Source organism: Lineus longissimus, chromosome 5 (genome assembly GCF_910592395.1).
Source record: "Lineus longissimus chromosome 5, tnLinLong1.2, whole genome shotgun sequence".
Lineage (NCBI taxonomy): Eukaryota > Metazoa > Nemertea > Pilidiophora > Heteronemertea > Lineidae > Lineus > Lineus longissimus.
Genome location: NC_088312.1, coordinates 22,818,551 through 22,833,642, shown reverse-complemented (window position 1 = coordinate 22,833,642; position 15,092 = coordinate 22,818,551). Strand labels below are relative to the sequence as shown.

General features: G+C 40.2%; 1 protein-coding gene across 8 annotated transcripts; it reads right to left on the bottom strand.

The window, feature by feature from the left end:
- Positions 1 to 3,463: 3,463 nt before the first annotated feature.
- On the bottom strand, positions 3,464 to 15,073 carry LOC135487920 (bestrophin-2-like). Of its 8 annotated transcripts, none has more exons than XM_064772178.1 (12): positions 14,847 to 15,045; positions 12,535 to 12,612; positions 12,147 to 12,257; positions 11,507 to 11,808; positions 10,667 to 10,821; positions 10,355 to 10,432; positions 9,655 to 9,807; positions 8,576 to 8,808; positions 8,098 to 8,363; positions 7,604 to 7,680; positions 6,724 to 6,756; positions 3,464 to 5,300 (listed from the first exon to the last, which is right to left on the bottom strand). In XM_064772178.1, exons 2-12 carry the CDS (start codon positions 12,600 to 12,602, stop codon positions 4,875 to 4,877), a joined length of 1,902 nt encoding a protein of 633 aa, XP_064628248.1. In that variant the 5' UTR covers positions 12,603 to 12,612; positions 14,847 to 15,045; the 3' UTR covers positions 3,464 to 4,874. The 8 variants fall into 8 exon arrangements, 6 of the variants coding, with proteins under 6 accessions (XP_064628248.1, XP_064628249.1, XP_064628247.1 ...); XM_064772179.1 differs by lacking the exon at positions 14,847 to 15,045 and adding an exon at positions 13,141 to 13,458; XM_064772177.1 differs by having other exon boundaries at positions 3,465 to 5,300; positions 14,974 to 15,073.
- Positions 15,074 to 15,092: the final 19 nt, after the last annotated feature.

The following is a 15,092-nucleotide window of genomic DNA, read 5'->3' as shown; positions in this document are numbered from 1 at the left end:
GTTCAAATGTCTTCAGAGGCTGATGTAACCAAAACAAGTCCTATCAGATTGATGTCATCAAGAATTAATAAAGGTGAGTCTTTATCAATTCTTGATGACATGTGTACAATTGGTGTGTACAATACAATCATACTAATTCATGATGCTGTATTTTACAACTAAAATTGAAATAGACTTTATTACACTAAAATGTCCACTAGGGGGCCGAAGATAATATGAGTATATATGTACAGATATGATTATTAAAACACAAGTATGAAGTGACAAATCAGCCTTTACAACATGCAAGGCAACAAGTTATACAAACGTACACTGATTTTACACGAGAGCTCAGTATGAAGAGAAATGAATGTCTGAACAGCGATTTATCGATTGCACTAAAAACCGACCATAACAGACTAAACCTGACTTGAAATTTTTTGGCCGGATTTTTAGGTTCACAAAATTTTCAACTTCCTCTCATTCATAAGTGATCAACTTTACATATATGGTCTAACATGTATGTCTTCAACCTGAAAATGTGTTTTCTCTCACAAGCCTTTCATTACATACACACACAACACCTGGACATCTGTTGCTAAAATTATTTCAATACAAAATTTTAGCTGTAAAGAGGAAGGAAATATGGAAAATTTGGCAAATGAAAATAAATTATCATGTATCAAAATTTTAAGTTGAATTCAGATTTTTTTTAATCACCGGTACATAAATATACTGTGGAGACACTATTTAGTCGGTTTTGGTGCGTCTGTTTCACACAGGCCTACTACACGAAAACAAGGCCTTTTGTATAGGTACCGAACAACCGTCTTAATAGCGTCTACACGGTATATACACATTCAGTACAAATTTCAACATTGCAGTTGTGTAAACCGAGATACACATGACGTACTCTGTAAGTATATTTTTCATCACATTGTCATGTCAGTGGGCTGGGTGGTTCAAAACCATGATAACTTTACGTTAAGTCTTAACGTAAAATTTTAATGGGTTTAACTGAAAGAGATAACGTCCTTAATGTAACAGTTAAGATAACGCGACTTTTGTGCATTTGAATAACCTGACCCACTGTACAATGACAATGTTTACACTAGTTTACTTGTGACACAAGAATATACAATGAGCATGATAGGTGTAGGGTATGTCTAAATAAAGCAATAACAAATAATTCAGAAGCTACCAAAAACAAATCATGTTTGCATCTTAACCCTTAAGCTGCCTATAGGACGTACGTTGTACGTCGTCATTTTGGTAATTGATGTGCCATAGGGACGTACAATGTACGTCCCCATATTAAGTATCTACTGTGCCTGGGTCTAACGTTATTTCCAGTTATTAGGACGTTTCTCGTACGTCCGATAGGCACATCAGCAATTATAAATTATGTTTACCTAAAATTTCGTCAGATGGCAGCACTGGGGTGACTTGATACCTGGATGACCAACAGACAAATTTCACAACAATGGGGTCGTCACGTGCTGACAAAGCAGGTTGGTTTTATGCCGTTTTTTCGCTTATTTCTTTACCGATTTCGTTGTAGTTTGAATGAATAAAGGCTGTACACATCGGAGATCATTGTCATTATTTACTTGGAGTCAAATTTTGAGGGGGGGGGGGGGGTACTTGGGGGGTGGGGAATGGGATATATTGGTTTTGACATAACCACGTGGTTACTCAGTGGCGCAAAATTCAAACTTATTTGGACCAAACATGCCAGAGGACATTAGAGGCAAGATAGGCCGTCATAATTTTGAAGTTGGTTGGGTAGTGTTCAGTACAAGGCTTACTGTGCATTCTAATTGGCCAATAAAGTCAATGGCGCCAGATTCAATTTCAAATTCAAATTTGTGAAAAGTAGTAGTTTTACAAACATTGCCTGGGTGCTTTTGGTGATACTCTGCTTAGGTTTGCTGGTGTCCTGCGGATCAGGGAGGTTTGCTAGTGTCCTGGTGATCAGGGTGGGGTCTAGGTGGTCAAGGATGGGAGGAGTGGGGGTGGGGGTGGATCGAGGGGGTCGGATCTAGAGATGTGATTGTAACTGTACTGTTTTTTTTCAGCGCCTTCTGCATCAAGCAGCACTGGCCCAAGGCCAGGTACCAGCCAAAGGCCGACCCCTAGAATGAATCTAGGTCAAGTCTTGGAGATCTTTCAGGACTCAGACAGCGAAGATGGGGGCCTTGATTGGGATGACGAACTTTCTGACTATGAGGATAGTGAATCTGACAATCCTCCTTCTCCTCAAGATGATCCTATGGATGCGTCTGATGGCACAGACGACGACGGGGATGATTTTCAGCCTCCGGACATAATGGATATGTCTGATGCTGATACGTCTGGTGACAATATGGCAATATGGTGTCAATAAATAAAGTTTATTGAGTGAAAAAACACATTTTGTTCAGTTTTTCAAGTTTCCCGCCAATTTTGGCGGCCATATTGGATTTTGTGACGTCATATAGGTAATTTATAATTTGCATATTCATCACTAGGTAATAACCTTTACAATATAGGGTCTATTTTGCCATATTGGCATAAAATCTAAATGAAATGGCCAGGGCCATTGTGCTCACCTCATGTGGAGGAAAGATGGATAAAGAGCATGGTATTGTGTCATGTAGTGTTAGGTTTGATGTAGGTCCAAGCAATTACAATTTCCCCAAAATGGCCAATTTACAGTACATTCGACCTCTGTGACCTTGAAAAGTAGGTCAAATCAAAGAAGACCCGGGTGACACATTGAATGGTTGTTAGAATTAGATGTACCTATGATATAAAAGTGGTGCCAATCGGGCAAGTCATTACTAGGAATAATGGCATTTTTAAGAATTTAGGATTTGGCCCCCTCCCTGGAGGCCAAACGGCAAATCAGATTGCACCAAACTTCGGTACCTGAGATCACCTGACCAAGGGGTACATCCGTACTTAATTTGTGATCAATAGTCATTGCAGTTAAGAAACGTGCCATAGTTACGGCCTGACGGCGAATTGACGCCATTTGACCTCTGTGACCTTGACAAGAAGGTCAAATTAAAAACCTGTGTGACATATACTGTATGGTGGTTAGATGTACCCATGATATCAAATTGGTGGCAATCGGGCAAGAAGTTAAGGAATAATCACATTTTTAAGGTTTTTGGATTTTGCCCCCTGGTGGTCAAGTGGTGAATCATATTGGACCAAACTTCAGTCCCTGAGATCACCTGACTAAGGGGTAAATGTGTACCAAATTTGGTATCAATAGTCATTGCAGTTTAGAAACGTGCCATTGTTACATCCTAACGGCCAATTTACACCATTTGACCTCTGTGACCTTGAAAAGGAGGTCAAATCAAAAACCCGGAGGATATATGATGCACCTTTGCTAGAAGTACCTACCATATTTTTTTCAAAATTTCCCGACTACTATTAAGGGAGATATTGCATATTTTCACTTTTAACGTTTGGCCCCCTGGTGGCCAAACCATGAAACGAATCGGACCGAAACTTAGTCTCCAAGGTGTCATTACATAAGGGTACATGTGTCCTAAGTTTCAACTCAATAGCTCTAACAGTTACGAAACGTGCCCTGCTAACGGACGACGGACGACGACGACGACGACGACGGACGACGGACGCCACGGTATGGGATAAGCTCACCTCTGCTAAGAGGTGAGCTAAAAAGCCTATTTTTCCCTAAAAACCCCCGGCACACGGGTTACACAAGTGGCCCGGCACTCAAAGGGTTAACCCCTTGCAATCGATTTGCTGGGCTCCTTATTCCAAAGACACCCAAAGCCAATTTCAAAGCACTCCACAAGTTAAAAACTGACTAAATGCTCTAGCTAAAGCTGAAAAGGCAAAAGCACCAAAGAATCAATCAAAGGACCCAACCCTTTGTAATTCACAAAAAGATATGGCAAGCTAAAAATATTGTATACCCAGCCCAGGAATATCTGCAGTAATGTCATTTTGTTCCATGCAATTGACACTTAGGTGTGTCTTTAAGTTGTTGTTTTGACAACCTTGCTGATTATCTGTAAACGCAAAAATAACCTCCCAAACATTACCTCTCAACAGTAAACATGAACAGCATAAATAGCATAGTGCTTGTGCGAGTAAGCCATAGCGTTTTGTTTGCCACTGGCCCCTCATCTAGCGTCAGGCGTTGTACCCTCAAAACAAATCCTGGCTGAAAACCTGATGTTGGTTCATCCAGATATATAATCCTTGGTTCTCCCCAGAATCAACCTGGGCCCTATTGCGTGGTAGCCAGCAGTGTTAACCATTAGGCTATGAGGCCCCTCTATTGCGTGGTAGCCAGCAGTGTTAACCACTAGGCTATGAGGCCCCTCTATTGCGTGGTAACCAGCAGTGTTAACCATTAGGCTATGAGGCCCCTCTACTTCAGAATGGCTGACAGATGAGAGTTTTAAGAATATAAGTGCCGGCATGCGATAGACTTAAATTTGTTTCATTGCATCACGATGTCGCTTTTTGGCAATAATAGGCAAGGGAAGAATTTGATATGAAGAGAAAAATGTGGTCAATAAGATTAGCGATGACTTTTTGTAGCTTACACACTCTTTTCAACAGTACTTTACTCTACTGTTACTCGAGCTTGGTACAAGAGTGTTCGAGTTCACGCCTACTGGACATCAATTCAAGGCGTTTTATCCCATGCTTACCCAAGCCAAAGCCAAGTTATAAATACAACATCACTGCAGGATTGCCACAATAACAACCCGTATCATCACTTCAAAAAGAAAAACATAACAAAAATCGTCATAAATCCTTTCAGTCTAACATTTGACTTGTATACAGCTGCATCCAACTCAAACACTCGTACTGTTACGAATAAGCCTCCTCACCTCACCAAGGTGTCTGCAGTGAAAGGGTTAAACACGAGATGGCAAGGATTCACTCACAATAGGAGTCCCATTAATATCATAACTGTCCTTGACTTGACACTCCGAAGCAGACTTAATTATCAGCTTTGCTGGACTCGCTGCAAAATGTTTCTTCCTCGAGAAACTGGTTTCAGACTCATCTTGAGAGATAAGCCTTGCACTGTCACCAACATCTTGGCTATCTGCTTGGTATTCGTTATGATTGTGATTGGTCAGTTTTTCCATGCTTCCTTTGAGCGTACGGTCACTTGACGTCGAACCTGGTGGTTCCTCCCGATGTTTTGGTGGATTAATTGCGATTGTTTCACTTTTTGATGGCACGATTCTCTTAAACGGGTCCCTGAATGGATTTGATGAAAACGCCGATGCGTTATCTTCATTGCTGCCAAGGTCCGACATCGCGAAGATATCATCCTGAAATAAGGCAAGATAGTTGACATTATTAGCAAGAAAACAAAGCAAATATTGAATGATCATAATGGAATATCAGATACAAGGAGTAAAGAATTACATGAACTGCTTTCATTAAGCAATGCAAGATATTTGGGATTGAAAGCCAACTAAAAGCTTGAAACATGGCTGTTGTGATGACACATCAGTGAGTCGAGGACAAGAGTACTAAGCCTTTATGCAGACTGTCACTGTGACATCATAGAGCATAGCTGGTGGCAGTAACTGGCTTTGATTCGTATGACCTGTCTTTATCCAGTCGTAACTGACTGGACGGCCGACAGACAGGATTAGTTGAAAATAGGGTTAGTTCATGCTAATTAAACAAATACTGCAGGCAAAAATAGGTCTGATTCCATGTCCTGTTGAGATTCGTCACACCAGTGCACATGGATGTCATTTGTTTAGTAACACTTGAATAGAGTAACACTTGAATAAAGTACTACGCATAATGAATATAAAGAATATCTTTATATAATATGAACAATTCGTAAACAAAAGCTACAATATTTGCACACAGTCCCTTCCCACTTGCATATATCTACAACCTTATCAGACAGCCTCAAGTTGCACGCCCATCAAAGCACAGTTACTCAGCAAGCAAAGCAAAGAGGTTCAAATTGCATATACATGTACTTTTTCACAGACAATCAGCATACATGTACAACATATAAAGCAACTATACATTCTTGTTCAGCTATTTATAACAATCTTTTCCAGCCACTTTTCCAGGGGGTTTTCTGTACAGTGCCGTTTGATGATGCCTGACATGCTGTTGTTAGTACATGTATATAAAGACTCCTACTAATCACACAAAAAGGAGTATGATGCTGTTGTCTTGAATAACTCCCATAATAGCAACTAGAACTTTGCCAAATTTCGGTATGAAGTTCAAGGGGGCCCAGGGGTACACTGTTTGTTATGACTGGTGGTCCAGGAAAGTAGAACGGTAGTTACACAACGCTGTAGTGCAGTGATTATGCATACAAATTTGCTGAGCTGACTCGATAATTATAGTATTTTTATATCTGTCTGCAAAACAGTATTGTTGAAATATATATCCAGTACATATTTACAAATTCGATTTCAAATATTCAACGGACTGCGGACAGATCAATACTTTTAGTTTCAAGTCAGTCTGATGCCAAAAACTGCATTAGACTTGAATAATTTGCATTTTAGTCGGGTCACGGAAAAAACGTTTAGGGAATTAAAAACGGCCCTTGAGGTCAAGGTGTGGCTATTTATCAGTCAAGGTCAATGGCACAAGGTGAAGGTCACTATCAACAGATGTTTGGAAGGACAACAGTACAAAGCAGACAAGAATTCATGCGGAATGTACAACCTTGAACAGATACAACAGAAGCTACCGCGACACGTGCTATACCTCTGGTACGGGAAGAAGCACATCCATTATGTCCTGAAAAAAAACTCACTGATGAAATCTACTGTCCCTTTGTGGCTAAAAAAATCATCTGTCAGCCCTCATCTGGAAATGAGAATCATACGAGATATATCTTTAGGGCGTCTGCCAGACAGAACAGATTTCAAAAACTTGAGGGTGTGTAACCTCAAAAAAATTGAACAAAAATTGTTTGCATGAAAACTCCAGTTGACATGGCGGAATTGAAGATCCATAAGCAAGCTTACCACACTTAGTTTTGGTGGAATTTCATACACCATACACCCCAAGGTGGTCTGAGTATGCAGACAGGAGTGTCAATATTGGAAGTTTCAAATTCAAAAGCCAGACAAGCTACAACATCGAGGGAGGATGTCGGCTTCTCTACGCCGCAGGAATTATATTGAAAGCGAATGAAAACACAGATCTTCGCGTTCTCTTGTTGTACATAATTGATTTCACAGGAAAATGTTACAATAACAAAATTTACTGTATAAACCTGGAATTGATCGCAAAGCTATTAAAAGTTTGCTCATTTTCGATTGGCAGACAAAATCAAATGGTTTAGTCCTACAGTTGAAATGTTTGTGCTTTTTAAGTTTGAATTTGGCAGCGCATATGCTAAAAAGAAAAACACTAGTGAAAATTACAGGGTTAAAGTACATCTTCTCCTGGGAAGAGATCTAAGAGCCAACTCAGAGGACTTCCAGTGTGACACTTGGATGAAAGCGAGCGACTGAAGTATATCACCTCCTGGTGGAGCACGAACGCTGACTCACCAACCAAAAAATACTGAAACAGAAAGGAAATACCCTGTTATATACCTGTTACCCCATTTTACAAACTACAATGGTGATATAGTTACCTCTCCGTCATGATCCGGGCTCATTGGAGTCGTTGGAGTTTGCATGGGGGTAGTTGTGGTGACTGAGACGTAACTTCCTGAAAATATCAAAGCAATAGCACGTGATAGAGAGTTGGCTGAGAGATTTTTATAGTAAACATAACAACCGGACTCTGAATACTGATATCGCAGCTAAAGTATAATAGACCTGTAGGTAGAGTTCAGGAAATGCTGGGAACCTGCACTTGTCTCGTACAGTCAGAGCTTAGGGTTTTGAACCTCTAGTGTGGGTATATCATGACACTACTTGGTACGCAATTACTCTTCAATAGAAATTCGACAAGTAGAAGAAACCTGTTTGCTCAAATTGGACACTTATTGGAGGATGAAGGCACTGATTGCATACGGACAGCGACAATACATGTCCCACAAGGACCGCAATAATACTGGTGAGTGACAAACCAATGAAGATGTTGTTTTGTCAAATGATGATCAAATGCATGTTTTGTTCTCACCTCCTGGATGAGGATGATCTACAGTTGAGGTTGGCGAGCGCACAGAATGCCCAGAACCCCTCGATCCCATTCTTTTCAAACTATCTAAGAATCGATTCTTGCTATTGGCCCTTGGACGAGATTGTGAGTTGCCTTCGTAGTCCGGCCTGTGATTGTAGACCGGGTTTGGCAGGTCCATCGCATCCGAGGTTTGACGTCTATCAACCATTGGATACTCTTCACGGATAGAACTCATTGGAACAAAGTCTGCCTGCCTTGAGTTAATTCTGTAAAGAAATGATTCTAAATAAATGAGCCCCAGTTCTTGCTTTGACGTAACTAAGGAACATGATTTGAACAGACTCTACTACGTAAATATATTCTGAGCATCACCAAATTCTAATAAGGCTATTATAATTACCCCTGATCTAATGAGAATTTTTCAAAAACTAATTGGATCTCATCCTTTAGTCAAGGTAATGCAACATCATCAACTCACGCGATATCCACAGCTGACCCAAGATGAGGCTCCATCCGGTATTTTTCAGCTGCGTGTGTCCACGGCATCTCGAAATCAGTTTCGTCCCAATACTGATCCTTGATCAACTCTGGGAACTCTGAATGCATCTCGTCGACGATCAGATAGGACACCTGAATATTTCTGTCGATCGTCGAGTTCATTTCAAAGTCGTCATCGTCTTCTCCGAATGGATTGATCAATGTCTCGGCCACCTATCAACAGAGACAGAAACTAACAGTTTTGAGAAGCACCAGATCTGACAGTTTTTTAGTATCTTTTTGGATTAACTCATTTTGCTACAGAACCCAATAATTTCTGCAGCGTGGCAAAGCTTATATTAGCACTTGGCAACAAATGCTAGTAATTCTGAAACATATACGAAAAGAGTAAAATTATAATGTGTCAAACGGTGGATAGCTACGCAATGAAGTGTTTAATCGGATCACCAACTGGCATACATCTAAACACATAGGATAAAATAGGGCCGATGTGCCAATGTCCCAATCAGTGTATCACCGCAAATGGCCATTTTGATTCTGGTTGCTTATCGATGTACATCTGTTTTCAATCCCCGATCGCGGCCAAAAAAACGTCATCAATTAATGAAATAAGTGTCATTGTTCAATGGATTGCTAGCTCAAACGACCTCATTTCATCATCATCATCATCATTGGCTTGGAAGCCACTATAGCCAATACTGGCTTTGGGCTTATCTAAATACAAACTTACTACGAACAGTACGCATGGACTGCGTGCTGACATGCGGTTATCCTTGAGAATTATTTTCTATTTACACTATGTACATAACTAAGTCCACTAGATTCATTAGGCATATTATGTAGCAACGTCCGGCTGTATCAAGTTGGCGAGTGTGTCATCACAGACCAGAAGACTCCTCTCACAAAAAAAAGAAAAAAGAAAAAAAAAAGAAAAGGAAAAAAAAAGAAAGAAAGAAAAAAAAGAAAAAAAAAAGAATACCGTAATGCAATAGTAACCGTGATGCCAACAAAAAAAAAAAAAAAATTCAGATCAGGTATTGTAAATTTCAACTGTCTTACCTTTAGCCAGCCCAAGTAGAAGAAGAACTGGAGCAGAGTGAAGACGGGGAAGTACATGTCAGGACGATGATTCTCATAGCCTTTCTTGGGGTCGAGGAACTGTCTGCCCATGATGCATGAGAGGAAGAAGGTGTACACGGCCAGGGTCACTACCTGTAATGGACGATTACTGACATCATTAGATTATTGGTGTCATTGTTAGGATAGTTCAGGGGTTTTAACTTTGACTTGGTGGTTTCCCCTTCAGTTAAGCCCTTAGTCTCAACGTAAGTAAATGTCAGAGTTAACGACCACTTGTTGTGAACAACCGGGCCCATGTATCAAATGGGGTTAAGGGGCTAGAATGGTGTCTCCGATCTTAGCTAGAGGAGGAGCTCCATCACCTGCTTCTTATGTTTCTCAATTGATAGACGGGATGATATGATAGCACTGGCAAAGGCCCTACATAGAGTGAATCTTGCCAATTCTTGGTTTTACGTCTTGTTCAAGACACATGGCAGGTAAAGTGACTTGCCCAAGGTCGCAAAACTATCTACGGTAATTCCCCTATGATGTTTTGATCACAATGACATATTGTCTCTCATTTTATCTGTAAGGCTGACGCTGTTATTGTTGATAATGATAGTAGAAATCAAATTCAAATTCCATTTTCAAAGTTTTAATCAAGTGGAGTAGGCCTTTAAATACAGAGCTAACGTACCTGCGTATAAACCATGGGGATGTTGACCCAGTCATAATTGTACAACATACCGAGGTCGCTACGGTAACTGTTGATTTCCTGAAAGAACAACCATGACATAAAGTCAACGCTTTAATATTGGTCATTTGCAGAGGCCTGATAAACAATTAAATGAACAGCAGAACCTCTTTACTAAGGACACTTTTCGATTTTTTCTTTCAGATGAACATTTTGGTTTTGGGCTACATTTACCCAAGCTTTCCCAGCTTTGACTTTTGGCAATTTCTTGATTATACTTCTTAAGAGTACACTTTTCGATGTTACACAACTTACATCAATGATCGTCTTGACAGCGAAGTCATCTTTGATGAGACCCTCTTTTCTTGCTCGGGACACCAAGCTTGTCGCCCAAACGATTGGTACGAAATATTTACTGTGCGGAGTCTTGAGGTCTTCTATAATTTTTTGCTCCCCTTCTAACATCAAACCTAAAATGCAGATGGCTTTAATCAGTGCTAATAAAAGTTATATCGAATCGAAGAGGCAAAACTGAGACATATTTTTGGCTAAAGCATCTCACTTGATTTCGAATAAAATGGTTTTCATATTTGTCTGCCTTTCAAAAAAAATTGACTTTTCAAAAATGCTTTCCAAGACAAATGTGAAAGGGAAAGTAACAGCAGAAAACAATAGCTTTTACATTTTGTTAACACACTAAAACAAATGTTATTATCACTTCAAGGAAAACAATGGTTTTTCCAAGGTGATTTTAGGCCATCTTGAGATTTTATCAAGGCATCCAGGAAGTGTTCATACATCACATGAGAAACTCTTCAGGAAATTAGGGCAGGAACATGACAATAATTACTGGGCTTGATAAGTGATATGATTGCACAAACCCAGTTATTTCCAAAAAAAATCACCATAATGTCACTATGTATTTTCATAAGGGAATACGACATGTGGCTCTCCAGAGAATGAATATTTCTGTAAACCTGAAATTTGGCACATCTAGTATTTCGAATTCAGAACATGTTTCAGACGTAATCGGACAAAATTTTGATCACGGCCTGGTTGTTCAAAACAGATTTCGTCAAGACAGGTTTTGAACAGCAGGGCCCAGGTTTTATTTTAGATAACACATGGTCATTCCTAATGTCATGTTCAACCTACCAGCCTCCCTCATATGGTCAAGAGTTGGGAACCGTTTCTTCACCGACAAACTGATCGACGACAATGTCATAGTGAACGATAGAACCATATATCTCATGATTGTGCGACGCATTAGCCGTGGACGCTCATCTTGTCCATGGATTAGTGCCGAGACGAATAACGCAGTGCGATCGGGCCAAGGAATCGATTTGAACTGATCCCACCATCGAGTGCAGACAACGGACACATAGAAACCAAGTACAAATGCAACAGGAATGAGATTGTTGAACGAATCACAGTAGAGCACAATTCGCTCAAATATCCTGAAATAGGAATTATCGTATCAGTTTTCAATTACATGTATTATAAAAACAGGCTATTAATTCAAGGAGAAAAGAATAAAATTCAAGGTACCTTATCAACCTTCCTAAAGGTGGCAATATAACTTAAGCATGGATCCAAGTTCATTGAGGTCAGCAAGTAGTCAATTTTGATCCCCAGGTTATCATTCACAAATCAAGACTGTATGATTCCAATGACATCACAGTAAAATAAGCCCAAATTAAAGGTATTAGAGCATGTCCAAAATGATGTATTATAAGTGAGAGGCTGGTGTATTTAACTTAGAAAGAAAAGGTCAAAACATTTTGAACTAACTTACACTTTCTGATCCGCAGTCAGAGCAAACCGGTAGATCAGATTCAGCAAGTAATAGAGGCCAAGGAAAACAATCAGCTCTTTCCACAGAAGTTTGTAAATGCTTCCTTTCCATCTGAAGTAAAACGATAAATCTAAAGATTTTTCATAAGATAATTTTCCCTTCTTTTCAAGAGATAAAGGATAGTGGGATGGAAAAACTGGCTCAACAGCTCTTCGGAGGACGATTTTACTGTTCTGACATACTCACACCAAAAAAAAGCTGCTAAGAACATCCAAAAATGTGTCCGAATTACGACTAACTAAATCAGACCCATTCTCAATTAACTGAATGAAATGAGAACATATGTTATAGGCCTATAGTTTGTTTTTCACACATTTTTTTAACCTACCTAAAAAGTAGTTTCAGAAAACAACCCCAAGAGCTGGAGGCAACTTCGGCAGTGTAGGTTATAGTCATTGTTCATCAGCTGTTAGATATATAAAAGAAAATGTTGATTCATTTACTGATAGTGATACCCTTTGGCCTTTGTTCCATGTGAAACATATGACTGGTCAGCGCCCAAACAAACTCCTACGAAAAGGTTGATAGGTGAGTCGCACTGGGAATGGGATGCCAGCCCAGCCCAGGGTCAGGACCAGCTGGGCCATGGCCGGCTATAGGCCAACATTTAATTCTTGTGACGTCATTAAACATCTATCCATGGTGGTGAATGGCCTTGCTGACATGTGATGGGATGTGTTTGACTGTGTTGATTTGAAACTGTGAACTACTAAGTCGACTGTACTGTAGAGCGTAACTGTCTACTCAGACTACTGTAGTACTGGGTCTGAGCATGCTGAGCGGAGTAGTCTTAAAACTTAAAGACGATAAAAGAAAACAATACGTCGATGGTTCATTCGACTATGACTGAGCTGAGGACAGTGAGGGATAGGCTACATAGCTAGACCCTTAGTTTTACACCAGGCGGAGGAAGTCATTGCGGGCCCAAACAAACCTGAATATAGAAAATATAGATTAACAATGAGGAAGGTTGCTTAGGCTACTTTTGGGCTACTTTATGTGAAGGACGACGAGAATGACACCATCATGATCATGACCATGAGGGTATCAGGCTGTTTCGCTACATTGCCAGTTCGCTACCAGTCGTTTCGCTACATGTGGCGGTCGTTTCGCTACATGGTAGGTCGTTTCGCTACATGGGTGGAGTCGTTTCGCTACATGATGGGTACGGTCGTTTCGCTACATGGAGGACGTTTCGCTACATGGGTGGAGTCGTTTCGCTACATGGATGTAGGTCATTTCGCTACATCGTAGGTCGTTTCGCTACATGGGTGGAGTCATTATTTTTACTCTATTTTACCCTACTATAATTCCCGGTGGTGACTACAAATTTATTATAGCGCAGTTAGCCATTAAAAAACTTATACAGTTTGATGGCGCGCAAGGGGTTCTTGTCGTCCTGGCCTGGGTTAGGCCACATAAAAAAAAGAGTTGGTGATCGTCCACGCCCGGCCCCATTTTTTGTTAAAATCCTAAAAAAGTTGGTATATTGTTCTATAGGGTCAGAATTGCACGATTTATTTCTTTATTTTTATTACTTGCTTGGAAATATCTGTAGGCCATGCACATTTGTCTCTTTTACTTTTTTGAGGGCCCTGAAAAGGGCCGTATATCAATGCTGCACCAAAGGCCTAGCGCCTCCTAAGGATACCGCCCCGGATTTCTCGTGCCAGTCTATGTTGTCCGTCGTCGTTGAGATGCACACCATCACTCTTCATCTGCGACTGCCGGTGGATAGACTTAAGTTCGATTAAGTCGATTCTCTTATCTTTTCTCAATAACGCGTTGATCTTGGCGACACATTTGTTGTACTTCTCTGGGACTCTGTAGCGACTCTTGCTTGTGTTGAATCTTTCTATAAGCGTAGTTATGCTCACCAAGTCCTTGACTTTACATATTAATTAAAACCGCCAGTATTACTTTTGTAAATAAGTGTGGAGGACTTTGAATTGGTAGACATTTGTTACGTTTTTATTTCGTTACCCTATAACAAACTTTTTTTGGAACGAGCAGAACATTTCCGAGTTTTTGTTTCAAACTTTTGTCATGCACCCGCGCACTTAGCCCGTTCAAACTGCATGCGGCAAAAATCAAATTTGGTTACTACGCCGTGAATAATGATGATGATGATGATGATGATTACCCGAAGACGAATCAGTAATTGTACTATACTCGAGCATTTTTTCCCTAAATTCACAACAAATATTTAGCCCGGAGTTTAGCACAAACTTGAAAAAAATAATGACTCCACCAATGTAGCGAAACGACCTACGATGTAGCGAAATGACCTACATCCGTGTAGCGAAACGACTCCACCCATGTAGCGAAACGTCCTCCATGTAGCGAAACGACCGTACCCATCATGTAGCGAAACTACTCCACCCATGTAGCGAAACGACCTACCATGTAGCGAAACGACCGCCACATGTAGCGAAACGACTGGTAGCGAACTGGCAATGTAGCGAAACGACAGTAAACCACCATGAGTCATGATACTGACAGTGAAAATGAAATGAAATGAAATTTATTTGCCAAAACACAATCTTTGCATTAAGGCACGAAACACAAATACAAATGTACATTATCAAAATATCAGTAGGCCTAGGCCTATCAAAACAATAAATTTACAATAGGCCTAACCACAATCCCACGTTGCTGAATGATGCCATTGATGAATGATGGTGAGTTTGAAATCTACAGAGTGTAGCAAAATGTCTCAAACTAAAAAGACGAACTAAAAATTCTTCCTTAAACACAAAGTCATTACAAGATTTTTATCGTTAGATCATAAGATCTTTCAAATGTTTATGATTTATAAATAATGAGTGCTCATTGACGTTCGTCGTCGTCGTCGTCGTTACGATTTCGTCCCATTTGGACATCACG